The following is a 21,730-nucleotide window of genomic DNA, read 5'->3' on the forward strand; positions in this document are numbered from 1 at the left end:
TCCCCAGCACCATGCCACATCTCTCCCTCCACTACTATGTCCAACATTCCTCCCTCCTGTATCCCTTTCAATCTGTCCCTCTGTTCCCTCTCCACCACCATATCTAACATTTCTCTCTCTCATCTTTCTCTTCCCCATGCATCTGTATCTCACTCCTCTCCTTCCCTATGCCCCCAAATTCTCTTCCATTCCCCGTGTGCACTATCTCTTTCCCTCTCACTCACATACTTATGACCAACATTTTTCCCTTTCTGTTTCCATCCCCTTCTCAGCATCTTTCCCTTGCTTTCTCCATCCTATGTCCTGTTGCTCCCTTCCTTCCTTCTGTGTCCCAAGTTTGTGCCCCCTCTATCTCCCTTCCTTGGTCCAACATGCATACACATTCTGTAGCCCAACTACTTCGGCGCCCCCTCTCGCGAGACTGTACCAGAGCCATCCAAGTCAGCCGCCTCCTTCCTGCCTTCCAGCCGCACTTCTTTGCAGGGCCACAGGCCCAGCACGCTGCACATGGCTGACCCGGAAGCCTTCTCTCTTATGTTAGCTATGACGTCGGAGTGGAGGCTTCTGGTTCAGCTTTGGATGGTGTGCTTGGAGTGCTTCACGCTGCTTGGTGGAGGGGCGAATGCGGCTCGAGGGCAGGAAAAGAAAGTTCACAGGTATTGGAGCACCTCGAGGTGCCTCTAACCCCGTGGGATCCCCGCAACCCCAGCGGGTCCCCACAGGATCCCCATGACCCTAGGGGATCCCTGCAAATTCAGAAGGATTCCTCGCATCTCCATTCCCGTGCAGCTCTCTACTCTCAAGACATGAAACTGGAATATCAATTTGAACTGCTGACTCTGAGTGGCTCAAGGTTGAAGAACTGAGTTGTTGTGGGGAAAGAAGGTACTTCAGGGATTGCCAAGCTTCCGAGGGCCAGAAAAAAGCTCTTTCTTGGCCAGAATTTGGCCCCCAGACTGTAGGTTGGACAAGCCTGCTTTAAAACCTTTCTTGAAAATTCTGAGAGTAGCTCTAGATCCCCATTTAACAATGACTTAACAATGACATTGCAAATTAAACATTGTTTGAAACATATGTTAACTTGAGCATATTAGGAAATATTTCCCATAGGAGGATTTCTGTTCGTTGGTTCAGGCAACCATGTAATCACATCTAAATGATAATTTTAATTTGCTTTATCTAGGATATACTGACACTGCATTAAAACAATTGATGCAAAATGTAGCAGCAAGATTGGTCTGTGAAGCTGACAGGTTTACTAGGATTACTGGTACTCCTTTGTTAATTAGTTTTTTTTTTTCCATTGGCTTTCAGTAGAAACATGATGCTGTTTTAAGATGTATTATGGTTTTTAAACTTTAAGAGGTCAAGCATTAGATTATCCCCCAATTCTATTTATGGCACTCAGAATTGCCTGCAGAAATTTGGGTGCATGCCCAATTTCTGCACAGAATTAGCACTGATAATTGGACTCTAATAATCAATTACACTAATTGGCAGCAAATAGAATTTACACACTCATCTTGATAGGTGTATTCTATGTGTATGTAAATTCTAATGTGTGGATCTGAAAAGGGGGCGTGGACAAGGAAGGGGCATTGGTGGTTTATGGACATTTTAAAAATTTGTGTGAACTGTTACAGAACATGCCTGATCCACACCTTATTTAGGTGCCAGAATTTACACCTGGTTTTGGATAGTGTAAATCTTCATGCCTAAAAGTTATATGCAGTGTTGCGCACTATTCTGTAAACAGCGTCCAACTCTGAGCTCTTTGCTCTTATATTTTTTGGTGCCATATGTAGTATTTGGCCCCTTGTAACTAAGGGCTAGATTTTCAAAAAAAGACAAAAAAACCATCGGTCTGCTAATCGTAGCCATTATAGTAGCGACTGTAAAAAACTTGAGTCATTCTCCAAAAAATGCTCATGCAAATGAGGTTGGCGGAGAGTAGCGAAGACTCACTAAATTTGCATGTGCCCATCGCTGGTCACGCCCAACCGACACCCCCCAACTCACCTTGGCAGTGGGAGAGATGCCCATGCTCTCCTGCTGCCATGCAACCCCCTCCCTGTGCCTCCAACTACCTCCCCTTACCTTATTTTCAGATGGCTGGCTCTTCTGCTGATGAGTGGATTTTTTTTTGGGGGGGGGGATTGTTTTGTAGCGAGAGAGATTGGGCATCTCTCATGCTTCTGGGGGGCCCTCTCCTTAAGTCACTTCACTGGTTCCTTATCTGCCATCGCATACAGTTCAAGATCTTATTGCTGACCTACAAGTGTATTCATTCTGCTGCCCCTCAATATCTTTCCTCGCTTCTCTCTCCTTATACACCTCCCAGAGAACTCCGTTCCTCAAATAAGTCACTTTTAACGTCACCCTTCTCATTCTCTGCCAATTCCAGACTTCGTTCCTTTCATCTAGCTTCCCCCTATGCCTGGAATAAATTACCTGCGTTTGATATAGCTTTCAATCCTTAACCCTACTCCTCTGCCCTCCAACCCAGCCAGCTGATTAACTGTTCCTCTTAACTATATCCATGACATCTTGTTTGTCTGTCTTGCCTGTTTAGATTGTAAGCTCTTTTGAGCAGGGGCTGTTTTCTTACTTTTTATGACTCTGTACAGCGCTGCGTGCATCTGATAGCGCTATAGAAATAATTAATAGTAGTAGTAGTTGGCAATGGGAAAGACAGCATCTTTCCCGCTGCCGGTGGTGTGTGTCATGTGGCGGCAGGAGACAGCATCTCTCTCACTGCCAAAGGGGGCTGTAATGCAGCCAAAACACATGCTACAAGATGCACTTTTTAACAGTGCTGTCATTGTACCGGCACCCCTGGACCAGTCACTGATTTTGGTCGCCAAAAGGTGATGCCGCTCTTTAAAAATGGTTCAGCAATATTGAAGAATCCATCGGAGTGCTCATTTCAATGTTGAAGAACCCATTTGCATGCCAGTGTTGGAGACTGCTATAAAGCTTGCTAAAGGCCGAGATAAGCTGTTTTGATAATCCACCGCTAAAATGTGTGCAGGCTAAACTGTTGGAAACTAGTTTAGCGACCACGTTAAAGGTTTGAGAATCTAGGCCTTGGTTGATTGGGCTTCCTTTATCTCAAAGATTCTCTGATTCGCTTTCCATCTGCCAAATTGTTTCAGTCGGAGAGATGTTATACTGCTATATTTTTTCATCAATCAACAAAGTGTGGAATACCTCTCAGGTATGTTAGACCTGAGATCTGCTATCTAAAGTTTAGAAAATTATTGCAAGCCTTTTTATTTCAAAAGTTTTTTTAAATATAATTTAGATTTAATTTTATTATAGAATTTGATATGCACTAGATATGTCTAATCATTTTTTATCCCAGGACAAGCAGGCAGCCTATTCTCACATATGGGTGATGTCATCCATGGAGCCCAGATGCGGACAGCCTCGCAAGCAGACTTGCTTGTAGAAACTTATAAGTTTCGAGTCGGCCGCACAGCGCATGCGCGAGTGCCTTCACGCCCAGCGCAAGGCGAGTCTCCTCAGTTCTCAGTTTTCCGTGGAGCCGAGAAGTCCGTCTTTGACTCTCTGCATTTAACTTTGTTACTTCGTGCCTTCTCTCATCGCAGTTTGTGTTGTTTTCTTTGCGAATCGCTGTCTTCTTTTATTTTTAGTTTAAAACAAAATTTTTTTTATTTTCTTCTGTTCGACTGGTGGGGCTTCAACTTCACTGCGGCTATTTTTCCTCCTATGTCCCAGCCAGCAACGGGCTTCAAGAAGTGTAGCTAGTGCCAGCATGTGATTTCTCTCACGGACCCTCACCGTCGGTACCTCAATTGCCTTTGGCCGGGCCATCAACCGAAGTCGTGCGAGTGCTGTGCTACTCTTTAACCTCGTGCCCGTAAACGTCATCAGATTTTAGTGGAGAAGCTTTTCGGGATGGACTCTTCAGTCACACCCTCATCTTCGAAAGCGGTCTCGGTTCCACCCTCTACTGAGGGTCCTCCTGCCTCCACGACTCCGACCTCGAGCCTCATCAAACCTTCCTCGTTTGCAGTGGCTCTTGCCTCGAGTACACCTGCTCTATCTTCCCCTGGATCCTCAGGTCAGATAGCTCGGCAGAAAGTTCCAGTGGTGGTCCTCAAGCTTGCTAAGACTTCCAAGTTGAAGCACATTTCCACTGCCTCTTTGGAACCTCCAGCTGTAGCAGGTGGTCCAGTTTCAATCGCGGATCCGTCCTTGCCGATTTCCTTCCAGAACATGTTAGAGCAGCAATTTGTTCAGTTCCTAACCAAAATGGGACCGAAGCTAGCTACTCTAATCCAGCCTGAGTATTCTGCAGACTTGCGCGAGGTCGAGCCTCTTCCTATGCCTCAGACTGAGACTTCACACTCTATGCAGGGAGCAGAGTCTTTGCAAGTGTCTGGTCTGGCATCTATACACTCTAAGCAATGAGTAGATTCTTTGCAAGTGCCTAGACAGGAATCCTCACACTCCATACAAGGAGCAGAGTCTTTGGGAGTGCCTCGAGATTCCTCCACCAAGCCTCCTGAGCTTCATTCTACAGCTTCTAGCCCTATCCATTCCTTGGTGGCAACATCTGCTTCTATCTCCGGGGCGAAGTCTCCTCGATCCTCGAGACCTGCTTTCAGGCAACACTCTCGTCATCGATCGAGGCCTATCTCGAGACATACCTGCAGGCATAGCTCTTCTTCCAAAGAGCGTCCTTCTCCACTAAGCCTCAATCTACACCTTCCAGCTCTACCAGACCACCAACTCCTCGATCGAGGTCTCCGCTTCCAGTCCTCGAGGACTCAGCGGCTTCTATTGCTTTGTCCAAGTCTCCTTATTCTTTTGAAGATTATTTTCCCGCTGAGGCTTCATCTTCGACCCAGGCTGCCTCGAGATCCTCGAGTCCCTCTCGAGGCAGGGCATTAGCAGATCAGCTATCTTTCTCTTCTTTTCTTCGCCAGATGGCTGCTGACCTGGAACTTCAATTGGATGCTGGTTCTAAATACTCTAAGGAGTACCTCGAAATCATGCATCTTCCTCAACCTCCTGCAGAGTCACTTAAGCTTCCTCTTCACAAGCTTTTGTCTCAGACTTTTACACGATGCCTGGACACTCCTTATGCAATTCCTGCTGTTCCAGGCAAATTGGATTCCAGGTATAAAACTCTGCATTGCAAAGGATTTGAGAATTCACAATTATCTCACCAATCCCTACTTGTTGAATCCTCCTTGAAGAGGTCCCATCCTTCCTTCCAAGGTTTATGCCACCATTCCTCCTGGAAGGGAAGGGAAAACTATGGACAAATCTGGACGTCACATCTATCAAAATGCCATGATGTCCTCTAAAGTCCTCAATTATAATTTTCATTTTATTACTTATTTTGAGTTCCTCATTTCTCTATTACCGAAATTCTTGACTTATTTGGATACTCAAAAGCTCTTTGAATTTCAAGAAGTCATAGCTACTCTGTCACAACTCAGATTACAATCTTCTTATGATGCCTTCGAGTTTCCGGCAGGGCCACCGCTTGCTCTGTAGCGATGCGTCGCCTAGCCTGGCTTCGCACCATTGACATAGACCCTAATCTTCAGGATCGCTTGGCTAATATTCCTTGTGCAGGCAATGACCTTTTCGATGAATCTATCGAGGCAGCCACCAAGAAATTGTCTGAACATGAAAAATCCTTTGCTTTTATTGTCAGACCAAAGACTAAGCCAGCTCCTGCTAAACCTGCACGACCTCCTCCAATTTTCCAGAGGTGTTTTTCTCCAAGAGCGGCTCCTTACACTCGTCCGCCTCCCAAGAAACAGCAGAATCAGAAGCAATAAAAATCTCAACCTTCTGTTGTCTCCATCATTTTTATCACTGTTGGGAGACAATTACATCCGACCTCTGGGTACTGTCAATCTTCAGGGAAGGATATTCTCTTCATTTCACTCGGGTTCCACCAGAACTTCCTCCAAGAGAGTATCCTTCTAGTCCATCGCAGACCGCCCTTCTTCTTCAGGAAGCTCAAGCTCTGCTTCGTCTCCATGCCATCGAACCAGTTCCTTTAGAACAGCAGAACAGGGGCTTTTACTCCCGTTACTTCCTTGTTTTGAAGAATACGGGCGATCTGCGACCCATTCTGGATCTCAGGGCTCTCAACAAATTTTTAATCAAAGAAAAATTTTGCATGTTGTCCCTAGCATCCCTTTATCCCCTTCTAGATCAGAACGACCGGTTATACTCTCTGGTTCTCAAGGAGGCTTATACTCATATTCCCATTCATCTGGCCTCCCGTCAATATCTCAGATTTCAGGGGGGGAATCTGCATTATCAATACAGAGTGCTACCCTTTGGCCTGGCTTCATCTCCCAGAGTGTTCACCAAGTACCTGGTAGTGGTAGCAGCAGCTCATGGTCTTCAGGTATTTCCCTACCTAGACGACTGGTTCAACAAGGATTCCACATTTCAGGGTGTTATTGTAGCGACCCAACGGACTACATGGTTCCTACAAAATTTGGGATTCGAAATCAACTTTCCCAAATCCCAACTTCAACCCTCTCAGAATCTATAATTCATCGGAGCTGTTCTGGACACTATCCAACTCAGAGCATTCCTTCCGCAACAACATCTGGAAACTCTCTTTCAACTCTGTCATGCAGTGTCTTCCCGCTCTTCAATTTCAGTGAGACACATGATGATACTACTAGGTCACATGGCCTCCACAGTACACGTGACACCTTTTGCCAGACTTCACCTCAGAATTCCTCAGTGGACCCTGGCATCTCAGTGGACGCAGGCTTGCGACCCATTTTCTCGACATATTGCAGTCACTCCTTCCTTGAGACAGTCTCTCCGCTGGTGGATGCTCTCTTCCAATCTCTCCAAAGGCTTACTGTTTCAAACGTTCCCCCATCAGAAGGTCCTCACAACAGATTGCTCAACCTATGCTTGTGGCGCTCATCTCGATGGTCTCCGTACTCAAGGCCACTGGACCAGTACAGATCGTCAGTGTTACATCAATCTGCTGGAACTCAGAGCGATTTTCAAGGCTCTCCAAGCTTTTCAACATCTTCTTCACAAACAGGTAGTCCTCATTTGGACGGACAACCAAGTCACCATGTACTATGTCAACAAACAGGGAGGGACAGGATCTTCCTCCCTTTGTCAAGAAGCTCTGAAGGTTTGGGACTGGGCAATCCGCCACAACACCTTCCTCAAAGCTGTCTACATCTAAGGGGCAAAACATTGCTTAGCGGACAACTTGAGTCGTCTTCTGCAACCTCACGAATGGACATTCCATTCCTCGCCTCTTCATCACATTTTTTCACAGTGGGGAACTCCTCAGATAAATTTCTTTGCAGCTCCCCACAACCACATACTGCCTCAGTTCTGCTCCAGGATATATTCTCTTCATCGCCTTCAGGCAGATGCTTTCTTACTGGAATTGGCGAATCTCTTCCTATATGCATTCCCTCCATTCCCTCTCATTCTCAAGACTCTTGTTAAGTTGAAGAATGCTCATGCCACCATGATTTTGATTGCTCCTCGGTGGCCAAGACAACCTTGGTACTCCCTTCTATTTCAACTCAGCAGCAGTCAGGAATCTCTGCTTCATCCCAACCTGCAGTCTCTACACCTGACAGCTTGGTACCTCTCAACATAACTCCTCTTCAGTTTTCTTAACCTATAAGAGACATTTTAGAAGCTTCTAGGAAGCCTACCACTAGACAATGCTACCACCAAAAATGGACTAGATTTTCTACGTGATGTATTTCTCATAATAAGGAGCCTCAAGATTCCTCCTTATCTTCTGTTCTGGATTATCTTTTGCACTTAACCACCTCTGGCCTTAAGTCTACATCAATCCTAGTCCATCTTAGTGCAATTGCTGTTTTCCATCAGCCTACTGAAGGGAAACCTCTCTCTGCTCATCCGGTGGTTTCCAGATTCATGAAAGGCTTTTTCAATGTCAAACCTCCTCTCAAACTGCCTCCAGTGGTTTGGGATCTCAATGCTGTTCTTGCTCAATTAATGAAGCCTCCATTTGAACCAATGTCTACGGCTCATCTGAAGTATCTCACTTGGAAAGTGGTATTTCTTATTGCCTCACATCTGCTCGAAGAGTCAGTGAGCTGCAAGTTTTAGTTGCTGATCCATCTTTCACTGTGTTCCATCATGACAAGGTGGTCCTCCGTACTCATCCTAAATTCCTTCCTAAAGTGGTTTCAGAATTTCATCTCAACCAATCCATTGTTCTTCCAGTGTTCTTTCCAAAGCCTCATTCTCATCCTGGAGAATCAGCTCTTCATACTTTGGACTGTAAACGTGCTTTGGCCTTCTATTTGGAACGCACCAAACCACACAGAACTGCTCCTCAACTTTTTGTCTCCTTCGATCCAAACCAGTTGAGACATCCAAACTCTAAGCGTACCATCTCCAACTGGATGGCTGCTTGTATCTCTTTCTGCTATGCCCAGGCTGGATTACAACTACAGAGTTGAATCACAGCCCATAACGTCAGAGCAATGGCAGCGTCAGTAGCTTTCCTCAGATCTACACCTATTGAGGAAATTTGTAAGCTGCTATTTGGTCCTCGGTTCATGCTATCATCTCTCACTATTGTCTGGATGTTTTCTCCATACGGGATGGCCATTTTGGCCAGAGAGTATTATAAAATTTATTCTCCTAAGTTGCCAAAGCTCCCACCATCGCATTCTGGTTAGATTGGAGGTCACCCATTTGTGAGAATAGGCTGCCTGCTTGTCCTGGGATAAAGCACAGTTATTTACCATAACAGGTGTTATCCAGGGATAGCAGGCAGCTATTCTCACAATCCACCTACCTCCCCTGGTTGGCTTCTCTGCTAGCTATCTGAACTGAGAAGACTCGCCCTGCGCTGGGCGGGAAGACACTCGCGCATATGCGGTGCGGCTGACTTGAAACTTCTTTAAGTTTCTACAAGCAAGTCTGCTTGCGAGGCTGTCCGCATCCGGGCTCCGTTGATGACGTCACCCATATGTGAGAATAGCTGCCTGCTGTCCCTGGATAACAACTGTGCTATATTGTAATATTTACTGGGCCTTATTGGTTTGTTTTATATATTACTTATTAGAGTTTTAATATAATTTTGGTTACTTATAATAATCTAATATCTAATATAATAAAATCCTAAGCCGCGCATGCGCACTCCCACCTGCGTGCTCCCGTTTTGTAGGGCAGCTGCAGACCGTGGTGGCTGTCGGCTGCCTGTGGCTGCAGGTCACAGCGGCCGAGCACGGAGCCACCAGCAGCAGGTGGCAGTCAGCCCGAGAAACCCCTGACCTACAGGCCAGGCTGAAGTTTAAAGTACTGAGTGTAGGAGGGGCAGGAGAAGCTAGACTGAGGGAAAAAATTATGATGCACAGGGAAATGGAGGGAGAGTGAATGCTGCGGCTGCTGCACAGGGAAATAGGGAAGGAGATAGGAAGAAAGACACAGGGACAGGGGCAGGGGGAGAGACAGAAAGACAGACAGACAAAGGGGGCCAGGGAGGGAGAGAGACAGAAAGAAAGACATCAGGAGGAAGAGAGACAGAAAGAAAAAGACAGGGGTAGGGAGAGAAACAGAAAGAAAGACAGACATATATTCTAGCACCAGCGGGAGGAAGGGAGACAGAAAGAAAAGAAGAAAGACACAGGGACAGGGAGACACAGAAAGACAGACAGACAAAAGGGGCAGGGAGAGAGACAGACAGACAGCGCGACAGAGAGAGAGACAGAAATAAAGACAGACAGACATATATTCTAGCACCCGTTAATGTAACGGGCTAAAATACTAGTTATTTATATAATGTATATGTGATAGTTTTCACACAATAGCTCCACTATTTACGTAGATAACCCTGGCACTATTACTCAAAAAAATAACGGAGGCAAAAGCCTCAAATTTAAAATGAGCTACAATATTTTACAGCTCTACTCGCAAACATCATAGGCATAAAAAAAACCTCCAAAATTCAGAATAAGCTATATAGAAAGAAATACACAGACTTGTAAGCACAACTGAAACAGTACAGTACCCTTGACGTGGACGCAGCACAAAAGCTACTTCATGGCTATGGGTACCACTGGACATTAGGGATTTATCTTTTATTTACCCATGGAAGCAAGGTTGGGAGGGAGGAAAAGACCACTAGACTACCAGAGAATGTTTTTAACATTGGATGATTTGGAGGGGGTCCAGTTGAGTCATCAGGAAGGGGAGAGCGGTTAAACCCATGTCAGGTATCTGCAGCAGGTTTATCAAGTTGGGGGGGGGGAATGGAGGGAGAGTTAACACCCATGCTGACCTTTTCTGCAGTACTATTATGCCATATAACTGTGTTAAATCTGTAGTACCCACCTCATTTTGAATTCCCTTTATTTCAAATTATTGTGTTTAGGCCCAGGAGAGAGGTTGACTGACCACTACTACTCTGCTGGCTCCCTGATATCAAAGAGCTGTGTTTAGCACCCCTTTTTCAGTTCTTGGGCTGGTAAATGTTCCCAGGACAAGCACAAATATGCCATCCAGAATACACTGGACAAATGCAGTTGTTGTAATATGGTGGTTTGTTTGTTTTTTTAAATGGATTTCAAATTTTAAGCTGCACAATCTTTATTGAGTTTAATTTAGCAAACTTCAGAGTAATCCATGCTGAAAATGACATTATTTTTTGTGTGTGTTTTTAGGCCTCGAGGCAGAGGAAAAACTGCTGTGGAGGATGAAGATAGCATGGATGGTCTGGAGACAGCAGAAACTGAGAACATTTTGGAAACAGGTAGAAGCTGCTTTCTTATACTAAAATAAAAATCTCAAAATAAGATTTAGGATTCGGTTGTCAACAGTGACCTGATGGCCAGAAATTGGAGTAATTCTACTCTTTGACGGGAAGATTGGAAAGTTATAATTTAGAAAATGATGGCCAATAAAGACGTGTGTTCCATTCAGTTTGCCCAACAGTCATATTCTTTATCAAGGCAATATACTGAACCAACAATCCACTACCCTCTCCCTGGAAAAGTATTTTCTGACATTACCACCATACAACCTCATATGTCCTCTATTTTTACTGTTTTTCCATCTTTGGAAAAGATTTGTTTGTGAATTCAAGTATTTAAACATCTGTATAATATCTTCTCTATGCCTCCTTTCTTGTAGGGTATATGTGTTCAGGTATTCAAGCCTCTTCTCATAGTCTCTCAGTGCAATCCTGATATCATTTTTGTTGCCTTCCTCTGAACTGCTTCATGTTCTTACATCTTTAGCAAGATACAGCCTCCAGGACTGAATACAATATTCCAAGTGGGGCCTCCCCAATGACTTCTACAAGGGCATTAACATCTCCCTTTTTCTGCTTGTAATTCCTCTCTCTTTTCAGCCCAACATCCTTCTGGCTACTGCCACCGATTTGTCACACTTGTTTCGCTTGTCACACTTGAGATCCTTAGACACTATCACTCCAAGGTACTTTTCCCAGTCTGTGCATATCTACTTCTCACCCCCTAGCACATACAGCTTCTTTGGATTTTTACTCTCCAAGTGCATAACTCTGCACTTCTTTGTATTAAATTTTAGCTTCCAAACATTTCTAACATTTGCACTTCTCATATTTTCTGTTCCCTTTGGCATTTTCACTATGTAAATCTTGGTGTCATCTGCAAAAAGATGCACTTTTTTCCTTCTACTCAGAAATATCACTCACAAATATATTGAACAGAATGGGTCCCAGAACTGATCCCTGAAGCACGCCACTACTCACCTTTTTCTCTGAGTAAACTCCATTTATCACCACTATGTCATTTGCCAGGCAACCAGTTCTAATTCAGGTCATCACATTGGGTCCTAACTTTAGCCCACTAAGTTTATTGATGAGGAGTCGTATCAAAGGCTTTGCTGAAATCCAGATAAACTACATCTAGCACACGTCCTCTATCCAATTGCTGGTCATCCAGTCAGAGAAATCAATCAGATTAATTTGGCACAATTTCCTCTTGGTGAAACCATGTTATCTCGAATCTTGAAACCCATTTGATTTCAGATAGTTCACTATTCATTCCTTCACCAGAGCTTCCAATTTTTCAAGGACCAAAGTGAGGATTACCAGCCTGTAGTTTCTGACTTCTTCTCTGTGACCACTTTGTGACTAGAGACCACAGAATCTCTCTTGTCTCCATGGATTTATTAAACAAATCTGTGAGAGCTCCCTTAATATCATAGGGTAGATCTCATTTAGTCTTATGGCTTTTTCCAGTTCATAAATATTTTCTTCTTTGAACAGTATGATAGCTACTCCATTCCCATATATATTTTGTCAGTTAACTGAGGTCCTTTGCCAGACTTACTGTATTTTTCGCTCCATGACACGCACCTGACCATAAGATGCACCCTAGATTTGGAGGCAGAAAACAAGAAAAAAACCATTCTGAACCAAATTCTCCCTGTCAGGCTCTGCACCCAACTCCACACTCCTTGCCAGGCTCTGCACCCTGTCCCCTCTCCCTGCCAGGCTCTGTACCCTATCCCTCCTCTTGTGGTCTAGTGGTAGGCTGGGACACAGGGCACAGGGCAGGCAGGGAAGACTTTCTGTTTCCTGCTCAGCTTTGGAGCACATCTCTGACACCTTTACATTTTTATTTCTTCTTTTTATTTTTTAAAGCAATTCACATGTCTAGCACAAGGCCTCTTGCATTAACTCTACTTTTGTTGTACATTTAAACAAGTGATTAATTTACCGTAATTCTGGCAGGAGGGCTCCCTTCCCTGGTACCTTTCTGCAGGACCCCTCCCACCCCTGGTACCTTTATGCAATCCTGGCAGGCGGTCCAGCGCTGCATTGCCAGGCTCCCCTGCTGGATGGCCGCCTGAGTCCCCATCTGCCGCGGAAGTGAAAGGCAGGTGTGAGCCCCAAGCGTGCCTGCCTGGTCCTGCGCCGCTGGTCAAATAGTGCCATCAGCTCCCGTGAGTCTTGCGAGAACCGACGGCACCATTCGGGCAGCGGCGCAGGACCAGACAGGTGCGCTCGGGACTCGCACCTGCTTTTCACTTTTGCGGCAGATGGGTTCTCGGGTGGCCATCCAGCAGGGGAGTCTGCCGATGCAGCGCTGGATCAAGCTGATCTTATGGAGTGAAAAATACGGTATCTTCTGTGAATACAGAACAGAAGCATTTGTTTAGCACATCTGATTTTTCCTCATCACTTTCCACATCTACAGTTCTCAGCATCTTTTAGTCTCACAATTTTAGTATTCCTCTTTTCTCCAATATACATTAAAAGTTTTATCTCCTCTTTACATTCCTAGACATTTTTCTTCCACCAGCGCTTTCACCAATTGTATTTCTCTCTTTACTTCTTTGCATTTTATCTGGTATTCTTTTTTGTGTTTCTCTTCTTGAGTGGGGAAGGTGCGTGTGGATGGGGAGGGGCGCCACTGCTCCAGGTGCCTCTCATCCTCGCTATGCCACTGTTTGGGGGACTGCTTTGATATGTCCCATAGGTTCAGGAATAGAGTGACTGTTGCACTAATAGGAAAGATTATGTTCTTACCTTAGTAATCTTCTTTCTAGTAGACATACTCTGTTCTTGAAGCCCACTCTGTCAGATATTCATTTGCCTGCTTACTGCTGGGGACTCCGTACATCTGGTTTCTTTTCTTTGTTCAAACTTGACAAACTTGAATATAGGAGTTATATATGTAATCTTCCATACTCTTCATTCAGGTTGCGCTCAGGTTGGTGCCTTGTTTATTTTCAGAAGCAAACAAACCAAAACTGCAGGCTTGTACACGATGCAGGCAAATTTTATTGTGACTAATAAATCATATCTAAAAAACTTTTACCAAGCGAGGGACCCAACACGGTCCGTGTTTCGGACAACCTTCATCAGGGGTCCGTGGTAAAAAAAAAAAGAGAAAAAAATGTCACAAAAAAACGTAGGTATCACGCCAAGAGTCACAAACTGCTGTGAGAAGTCGCCAAACACGGTCCGTGTTTCGGACAACCTTCATCAGGGGTCCTATTGAGTACAAATACAATATTAAAATAATCATATAAAAACATATAAAGGAAAAATAATATAATATATATATATATGTGTTGTATAATCCTGTTTGCACTTAAAGCAAGTGTTTGAAAAAGAAGGAAGAAAAAATACCATGCAGAATACATATAACTGAACAAAATAAAATAAATCATACTGAATAACAATTACAAATAGTTAAGGTTAAAATGATTGAATCTATTAAACAAAAAGAGACCAAGATGAATAGTCACCAGAGTGAAGTGAATGTCATTAATGAAGAAGTTGTAGAAAGATAGATGTAAAAATCCTAAGGGGTGTTAAAAGAATAAATAATAAAAGATACAGTATCTAGAAAAGAAGAAGAATAGATATAAATGATACATACCGTGGTAAAAAAGAAAAGAGAAAAAATGTCACAAAAAAACTGGAAAGATAACCATCATGGGATATAAAAGAAAGACAAAATATAAGCATATAAATTTACAATAATAGTCAAAAGAAACTTGTAACATATATCTTAAACCAAAACATAATACATTTCAAATAAAATAAAATGACTTACACAGCATAAAAAAATACAGAAACATGTATAACCTGAAAACTATATGTAATATATCAAGAATAGTAATAAATAAAACAGTAGAACCAACCATCATAAATTATCTTGCTTATTAAAAGGGTGAGTCTATGCTAATGAATGATCATAAAAAAGATAAGGAAATATATCATACAGCCTGAAAAGCGGCAGTGGACTCAATTAACAATCCATTTCAAAACCAACAATGTGCATCCGTAAAGGATCTATCATATCATGGGGCAAGGTATAATGTATGAAACAGCTAGTAAACCATCTTAAAAATGCCAAACCCGGCCTAAAAAACATCCAAAATATATATAAAAAAAAAATAACTAGGAAACAGATGTTGAATAGCAAGTGAATGTTACTGAACACATTAAAGCAATATGGGAAAGAAAAGCTGGGCAAGCTGTCCATATGTGGGTGCATTTTGGAAAGCGGGCCACACCAAATGCAAAGCACGAACGTAATAAAAACGAGTGTCACTTGACATTTAACAAAAAATGTTGAAAAAGTGCACCGAAGATATAAAAACTATATAAAATATAGGTAAACCGCCAAAATGTATAAAAAACTTACCGTAGGTATCATGCCAAGAGTCACAAACTGCTGTGAGAAGTCGCCAATGTAAAAACCGCTGTAAAATTGCCATAAGCTATAAATAAGCTAGAATCGTAAAGGATTGTTGTAACGGCGTCGCAAAAGGTAAAAAACGTCACAAAAAATAAAAGTGAAAAAAACACATCAAGAATAGAGATGATTGAAGGGTAAAGCGGCCAGTCGGGCTAATTGTGGGCGTGTCTGTTTAGCGTTGAAGGATCCGACTGTATATTTTACTGAAAAGGGCAAATATATGTATGAAAAGAAAGGGAAAACACACTTACTCTAAAGTAAAGTAAATGGCAACTTCATATAAATGGAATTATAAATAAAAAAGAAAATATTTGCATGAGGTACCAAAATGATAGGCGGGCAAGCCAGCCAATCAGCCTAATTGTGGGCGTGTCAATTCGGCGTGAAAAAATAATGAATAAAAATTTAAAAATATGAAATAACAAGACAAGAAACGTATATTAAAAATGTGTACTCGGGGGGGGGGGGGGGAAGAGGGGGAACAAAGGATATGTAAAAGGCCAATTTCGTATGTTTGAGATGAAGAGATAAAATATTAAATGTGAAAGTGCCTGTATAAATAATATAAAATATATGTACCAATCTTATATGAAGACATGAATATAAATAGTTAAAAAGGTGATAATAATCTGTTCAAGTATGCATAAACACAATAAATATATATGTATTTTAAAAAATTACATAAAAATGCAATAAATAAAACTGTTAATAGGTCAAAACTCACTGTATATAAAGAATGTTATCCATAAAACAGATCATAAAAAGCATATTATACAGCAAAAAAGACAACAGTATCAATCAGGCAAATTAAAGAAAAGGACGATAGTCTATTTCTGAATTAAGGCCTGCAGGTGTAATGGTATTGTGTTCAAAGATGGTCCTTTGTTCTGTACGTAACAAGACATTATCAATGTCACCACCTCTCCAACTGTTTTTAAAGGTTTTAAAGACCAGAAATCGTAGTTCGTAAATGTTCTTTCCAATGAAGGACCAATGGTGCTGTTATGATCTCTCTCAGAATACAGCTCCTGTGTTCTATAATTCTCGTTTTAATTTTCCTCTTGGTCTTACCCACATAGAGAAGATTACATGGGCATATGATTATATAAATCACATGCTGAGTATTGCAATTACTGCTAAAATTTAAATTATATATTTTTCCGGTCCGTGGATGTTTAAAAGAAGTGACTTGCAGAGAATGCTTACATACTGAGCATGATGTACATGGTTGGTGTCCTGTATGAACGTGCTGGACTGTAGTCGCTATTGGAAGTGCAGAGGGCACAAGTTGGTCTCTTAGATTAGGATTACGGGAAAGAGCGATCAATGGTGTCTTGTCCTTAAAACACGGGTGTAGTTCCAAAATTTGCCAGTGAGATTTGATAATGCGTTGAACTTTTCCAGAGAGGTGAGAGTGCTTCAGGACACAGGTGAAGTCTGGTGCCTTGCGTACTTTGTTTCCTGTCTGAAGTAGATCTTCATGATGTTGGCGTTGAAATCGTTGGTAATATTGTGAGACCTCTGTAGGAGGATAACCTCTTTGGACAAACCTGTGAGCCATATGTGGAGCTTGTCGTTCGAATTCATTTTGGGTTGTGCATAGTCTTTTGAGTCTCAGAAATTGACTGTATGGAAGGTTCTTTTTGAGGGTATGTTGGTGAAAGCTGGAGTAAAGCGCTCTTCAACCTCTCCCTTAGTACAGGCAGCGTCCCGTTGGACTGGAGGACGGCTAACGTCATTCCACTCCACAAGAAAGGCTCAAAGATGGAGACAGCAAACTACAGACCAGTGAGTCTAACATCGATAGTGAGCAAACTAATGGAAACTCTAATCAAACACCAATTGGATAAGATCCTGGATGAGGAGAATCTACGGGATCCCCGACAACATGGATTTACTAAGGGGAGATCATGCCAATCTAACCTGATCAGCTTCTTTGACTGGGTGATGGGGAAGCTGGATATTGGGGAGTCCCTGGACATCGTGTACCTGGACTTTAGCAAAGCATTCGATAGAGTACCACACCGCAGGTTACTGAGCAAGATGAGTTCTATAGGATTAGGTGACACATTGACGAAATGGTTTGGGAGCTGGCTTGGAGGTAGGCTCCAAAGGGTGGTGGTGAACGGCACCCCCTCCGAAATGATGGAGGTGATTAGTGGAGTACCACAGGGCTCAGTCTTGGGCCCAATCCTATTCAACATCTTTATAAGAGACTTGGCAGAAGGGCTTCGAGGTAAAATAACATTATTCGCCGATGAAGCCAAACTGAGTAATGTAGTGGGCAAATGCACAACAGACGAAGATTCAAGGCCCGACAACATGATGCACGACCTACTCCTACTGGAGCGATGGTCTAGGACATGGCAACTCAACTTCAATGCCAAAAAATGCAAAGTTATGCACCTGGGCAGCCGAAATCCATGCAAGTCTTATACCCTTAATGGCAAGATCCTAGCAAAAACGGTAGCAGAACGAGACTTGGGGGTAATCGTCAGTGAGGACATGAAGTCTGCCAATCAAGTGGAGCAGGCTTCGTCCAATGCAAGACAAATCATGGGCTGCATACGAAGGGGTTTTGTCAGTCGTAAGGCGGAAGTCATTATGCCATTGTATAGATCCATGGTGAGGCCCCACCTGGAATACTGTGTGCAATTCTGAAGGCCGCATTATCGCAAGGATGTGCTGAGACTGGAGTCGGTGCAAAGAATGGCCACCCGGATGGTCTCGGGACTCAAGGATCTTCCATACGAAGAACGGCTTGACAAATTACAGCTATACTCGCTCGAGGAGCGCAGAGAGAGGGGAGACATGATCGAGACGTTCAAGTATCTTACGGGCCACATCGAGGCGGAGGAAGATATCTTCTTTTTCAAGGGTCCCACGACAACAAGAGGGCATCCGTCGAAAATCAGGGGCGGGAAACTACGAGGTGACACCAGGAAATTCTTTTTCACTGAAAGAGTGGTTGATCGCTAGAATAGTCTTCCACTACAGGTGATTAAGGCCAGCAGCGTGCCTGATTTTAAGGCCAAATGGGATCGGCACATGGGATCTATTCACAGGGCAAAGGTAGGGGAGGGACATTAGGGTGGGCAGACTAGATGGGCTGTGGCCCCTTATCTGCCGTCTATTTCTATGTTTCTAATGTAAATAATTGTTCTTATCTGTAGGTTTTTTGTAGATGGAGGTGTGGAAACCATATCGGGTTTTTGAAATCATAATATCCAAAAATGCAATGTGGTCTTCATGGAATTCCATTTTAAACTTCAGGTTTTGGTCACATGTGTTAATCCATTCTAGAAATTTTTGAAGTTTGGGGATACTTCCTTTCCATAGAATGAAAATGTCATCTTTGTATCTCTTATAAAGTCTGACTTCATTCTGGTACTCATGTACAGTGAGGAATTTCTCTTCAAAGTTTGCTACATATAGATTAGCAATGTCGGGAACCATAGAGGCTCCCATGGCTGTCCCCTTGATTTGCAAAAAGAATTGGCCTAAGAAGCTAAAGTAGTTCTGTGTAAGTGCCATGGTCGCGGCTGTAATAATGAATCTGTTGGATATGCGTTCAAATGTATTTCTATTGCTCAATGTTTTTTCAATGATACTTATTGCTTCCATTTGAGGAATGTTGGTATAAAGAGATTCAATATCAAGTGTTACCAGAATAATGTCTTCTAGGTCTCCGTCAAAATTATCTAAAGTATTGATCATGTGAGATGAATCTCGAATGTATGAGGGTATAAGGGGTACAAATGGCCGAAGGAAAAAATCAGTGAAGTCTGAAAGGGGTTCTAGAACGGATCCAATAGCTGAAATAATAGGCCTTCCTGGCGGATCTATCATTGTTTTGTGAATTTTAGGAAGTATATATATGGTGGGTATTACAGGATGTTCATTGATCAAAAATTGTTTCTCCTTTAAGGTAATATAACCTGCATCATATGCTGTATCCACTAATTCTTTGATTTCATCCATCAATAAAGGTGTGGGATCATGGTCCAGAGGAATGTAAAAGGAAATATCTGTAATTTGTCTGTGAACCTCATTAACATACTTCTCTCTGTCCATGACAACTATACCACCACCCTTATCTACAGGTTTAATGACTAAATCAAAATTTTTCTTAAGTTCGTGGATTGCTTTAAATTCCAAAGGGTCCATGTTTCGTTTATGTTTTACAAATCTTTGTTTCCTCTCCATCTTTGCCACATCTCTAAGAACGCATTCATAGAACGTAGTGATAACTGGATCACATGTTCCTGGAGGAATCCATTTCGACTTCTTCTTTAAAATTGATTTATCTGTATATATGTTTATTGATTGATCCTTATTGAAAAAATGATGGATATGTAATTTTCTTTTAAATTTATAAAGATCTATGCGTGTTTGAAAGGCATCATATTTAGTAGTGGGAACAAAGGACAGACCTTTTTGTAAAACATTAATTTGTGTAGCTGATAATGGGTGGGATGATAAATTAATGACTGGTATCTCGTTTGTCAATCCTTTACGATTCTAGCCTATTTATAGCTTATGGCAATTTTACAGCGGTTTTTACATTGGCGACTTCTCACAGCAGTTTGTGACTCTTGGCGTGATACCTACGGTAAGTTTTTTATACATTTTGGCGGTTTACCTATATTTTATATAGTTTTTATATCTTCGGTGCACTTTTTCAACATTTTTTGTTAAATGTCAAGTGACACTCGTTTTTATTACGTTCGTGCTTCAGAGAGTGGTGGTGAATGGTGCCCCTTCAAAAACGTCAGAGGTGATCAGTGGAGTGCCGCAGGGCTCGGTCTTGGGCCTGATCCTCTTCAACATATTTGTGGCTGACTCAGGGGCTTCAAGGTAAAATCACATTATTTGCCGATGACGCCAAACTATGCAACATTGTAAGTGAGAACACTTTACCAGATAGTATGACGCAGGACCTACTTCTATTGGAACACTGGTCCTCAACTTGGCAGCTAAACTTTAATGCTAGAAAATGTAAGGTCATGCACCTCGGCAGCAGGAATCCATGCAAAACTTATACACTTAATGGTGAAACCTTAGTTAGGACCAAGGCGGAATGTGATTTGGGGGTGATCATTAGCGAAGACATGAAGACTGCCAATCAAGTGGAGAAGGCTTCATCAAAGGCAAGACAAATGATGTGTTGTATCCGAAGAAGCTTTATCAGCCGGAAGCCCAAAGTTATTATGCCGTTGTACAGATCCATGGTGAGGCCTCATCTGGAATATTGTGTACAATTCTGGAGGCCACATTACCAAAAAGCTGTACTGAGAGTTGAGTCGGTTCAGAGAATGGCCACCAGGATGGTCTCGTGACTCAAAGACCTCCCGTATGAGGAAAGGCTGAATAAATTGCAGCTATACTTACTCGAAGAATGTAGAGCGAGAGGAGACATGATAGAGACGTTTAAATATATCACAGGCCGTATTGAGGTGGAGGATGATATCTTCTTTTTTAAAGGTCCCTCGGCCACAAGAGGACATCCGCTGAAAATCAGGGGTGGGAAATTTCATGGTGACACCAGGAAGTTCTTCTTCACCGAAAGAGTGGTCGATCGTTGGAATGAGCTTCCGCTTCAGGTGATTCAGGCCAGTAGCATGCCGGATTTTAAAAGGAAATGGGATACACATGTGGGATCTCTAGGGGGGTAAATTCAAGGAGGTGGGGTTGTTAGAGTGGGCAGACTAGATGGGCTATAGCCCTTTTCTGCCGTCATATTCTATGTTTCTATGTGCTTTGCATTTGGTGTGGCCCGCTTTCCAAAATGCACCCACATATGGACAGCTTGCCCAGCTTTTCTTTCCCATATTGCTTTAATGTGTTCAGTAACATTCACTTGCTATTCTACATCTGTTTCCTAGTTATTTTTTTTAATATATATTTTGGATGTTTTTTAGGCCGGGTTTGGCATTTTTAAGATGGTATTAATGCATGGTTTACTAGCTGTTTCATATATTATACCTTGCCCCATGATATGATAGATCCTTTATGGATGCACATTGTTGGTTTTGAAATGGATTGTTAATTGAGTCCACTGCCGCTTTTCAGGCTGTATGATATATTTCCTTATCTTTTTTATGATCATTCATTAGCATAGACTCACCCTTTTAATAAGCAAGATAATTTATGATGGTTGGTTCTACTGTTTTATTTATTACTATTCTTGATATTACATATAGTTTTCAGGTTATACATGCTTCTGTATTTTTTTATGCTGTGTAAGTCATTTTATTTTATTTGAAATGTATTATGTTTTGGTTTAAGATATGTTACAATTTTCTTTTGACTATTATTGTAAATTTATATGCTTATATTTTGTCTTTCTTTTATATCCCATGATGGTTATCTTTCCAGTTTTTTTGTGACATTTTTTCTCTTTTCTTTTTTACCACGGTATGTATCATTTATATCTATTTTTCTTCTTTTCTAGATACTGTATCTTTTATTATTTATTCTTTTAACACCCCTTAGGATTT

General features: G+C 42.3%; 1 protein-coding gene across 11 annotated transcripts in view; it reads left to right on the top strand.

Annotated features, from left to right (window-relative positions):
* KMT2C (lysine methyltransferase 2C) overlaps positions 1-21,730 on the top strand; it is an 803,286-nt gene that overhangs the window by 139,961 nt on the left and 641,595 nt on the right. For all 11 annotated transcript variants that reach the window (XM_033931655.1, XM_033931654.1, XM_033931660.1 and 8 more), the window contains exon 2: positions 10,692-10,780. In XM_033931655.1, the coding sequence (XP_033787546.1) occupies positions 10,692-10,780 (89 nt within the window). The remainder of the gene's footprint in view (positions 1-10,691; positions 10,781-21,730) is intronic.

The sequence above is a fragment of the Geotrypetes seraphini genome, chromosome 2 (assembly GCF_902459505.1).
Source record: "Geotrypetes seraphini chromosome 2, aGeoSer1.1, whole genome shotgun sequence".
Taxonomy (NCBI): Eukaryota; Metazoa; Chordata; class Amphibia; order Gymnophiona; family Dermophiidae; genus Geotrypetes; species Geotrypetes seraphini.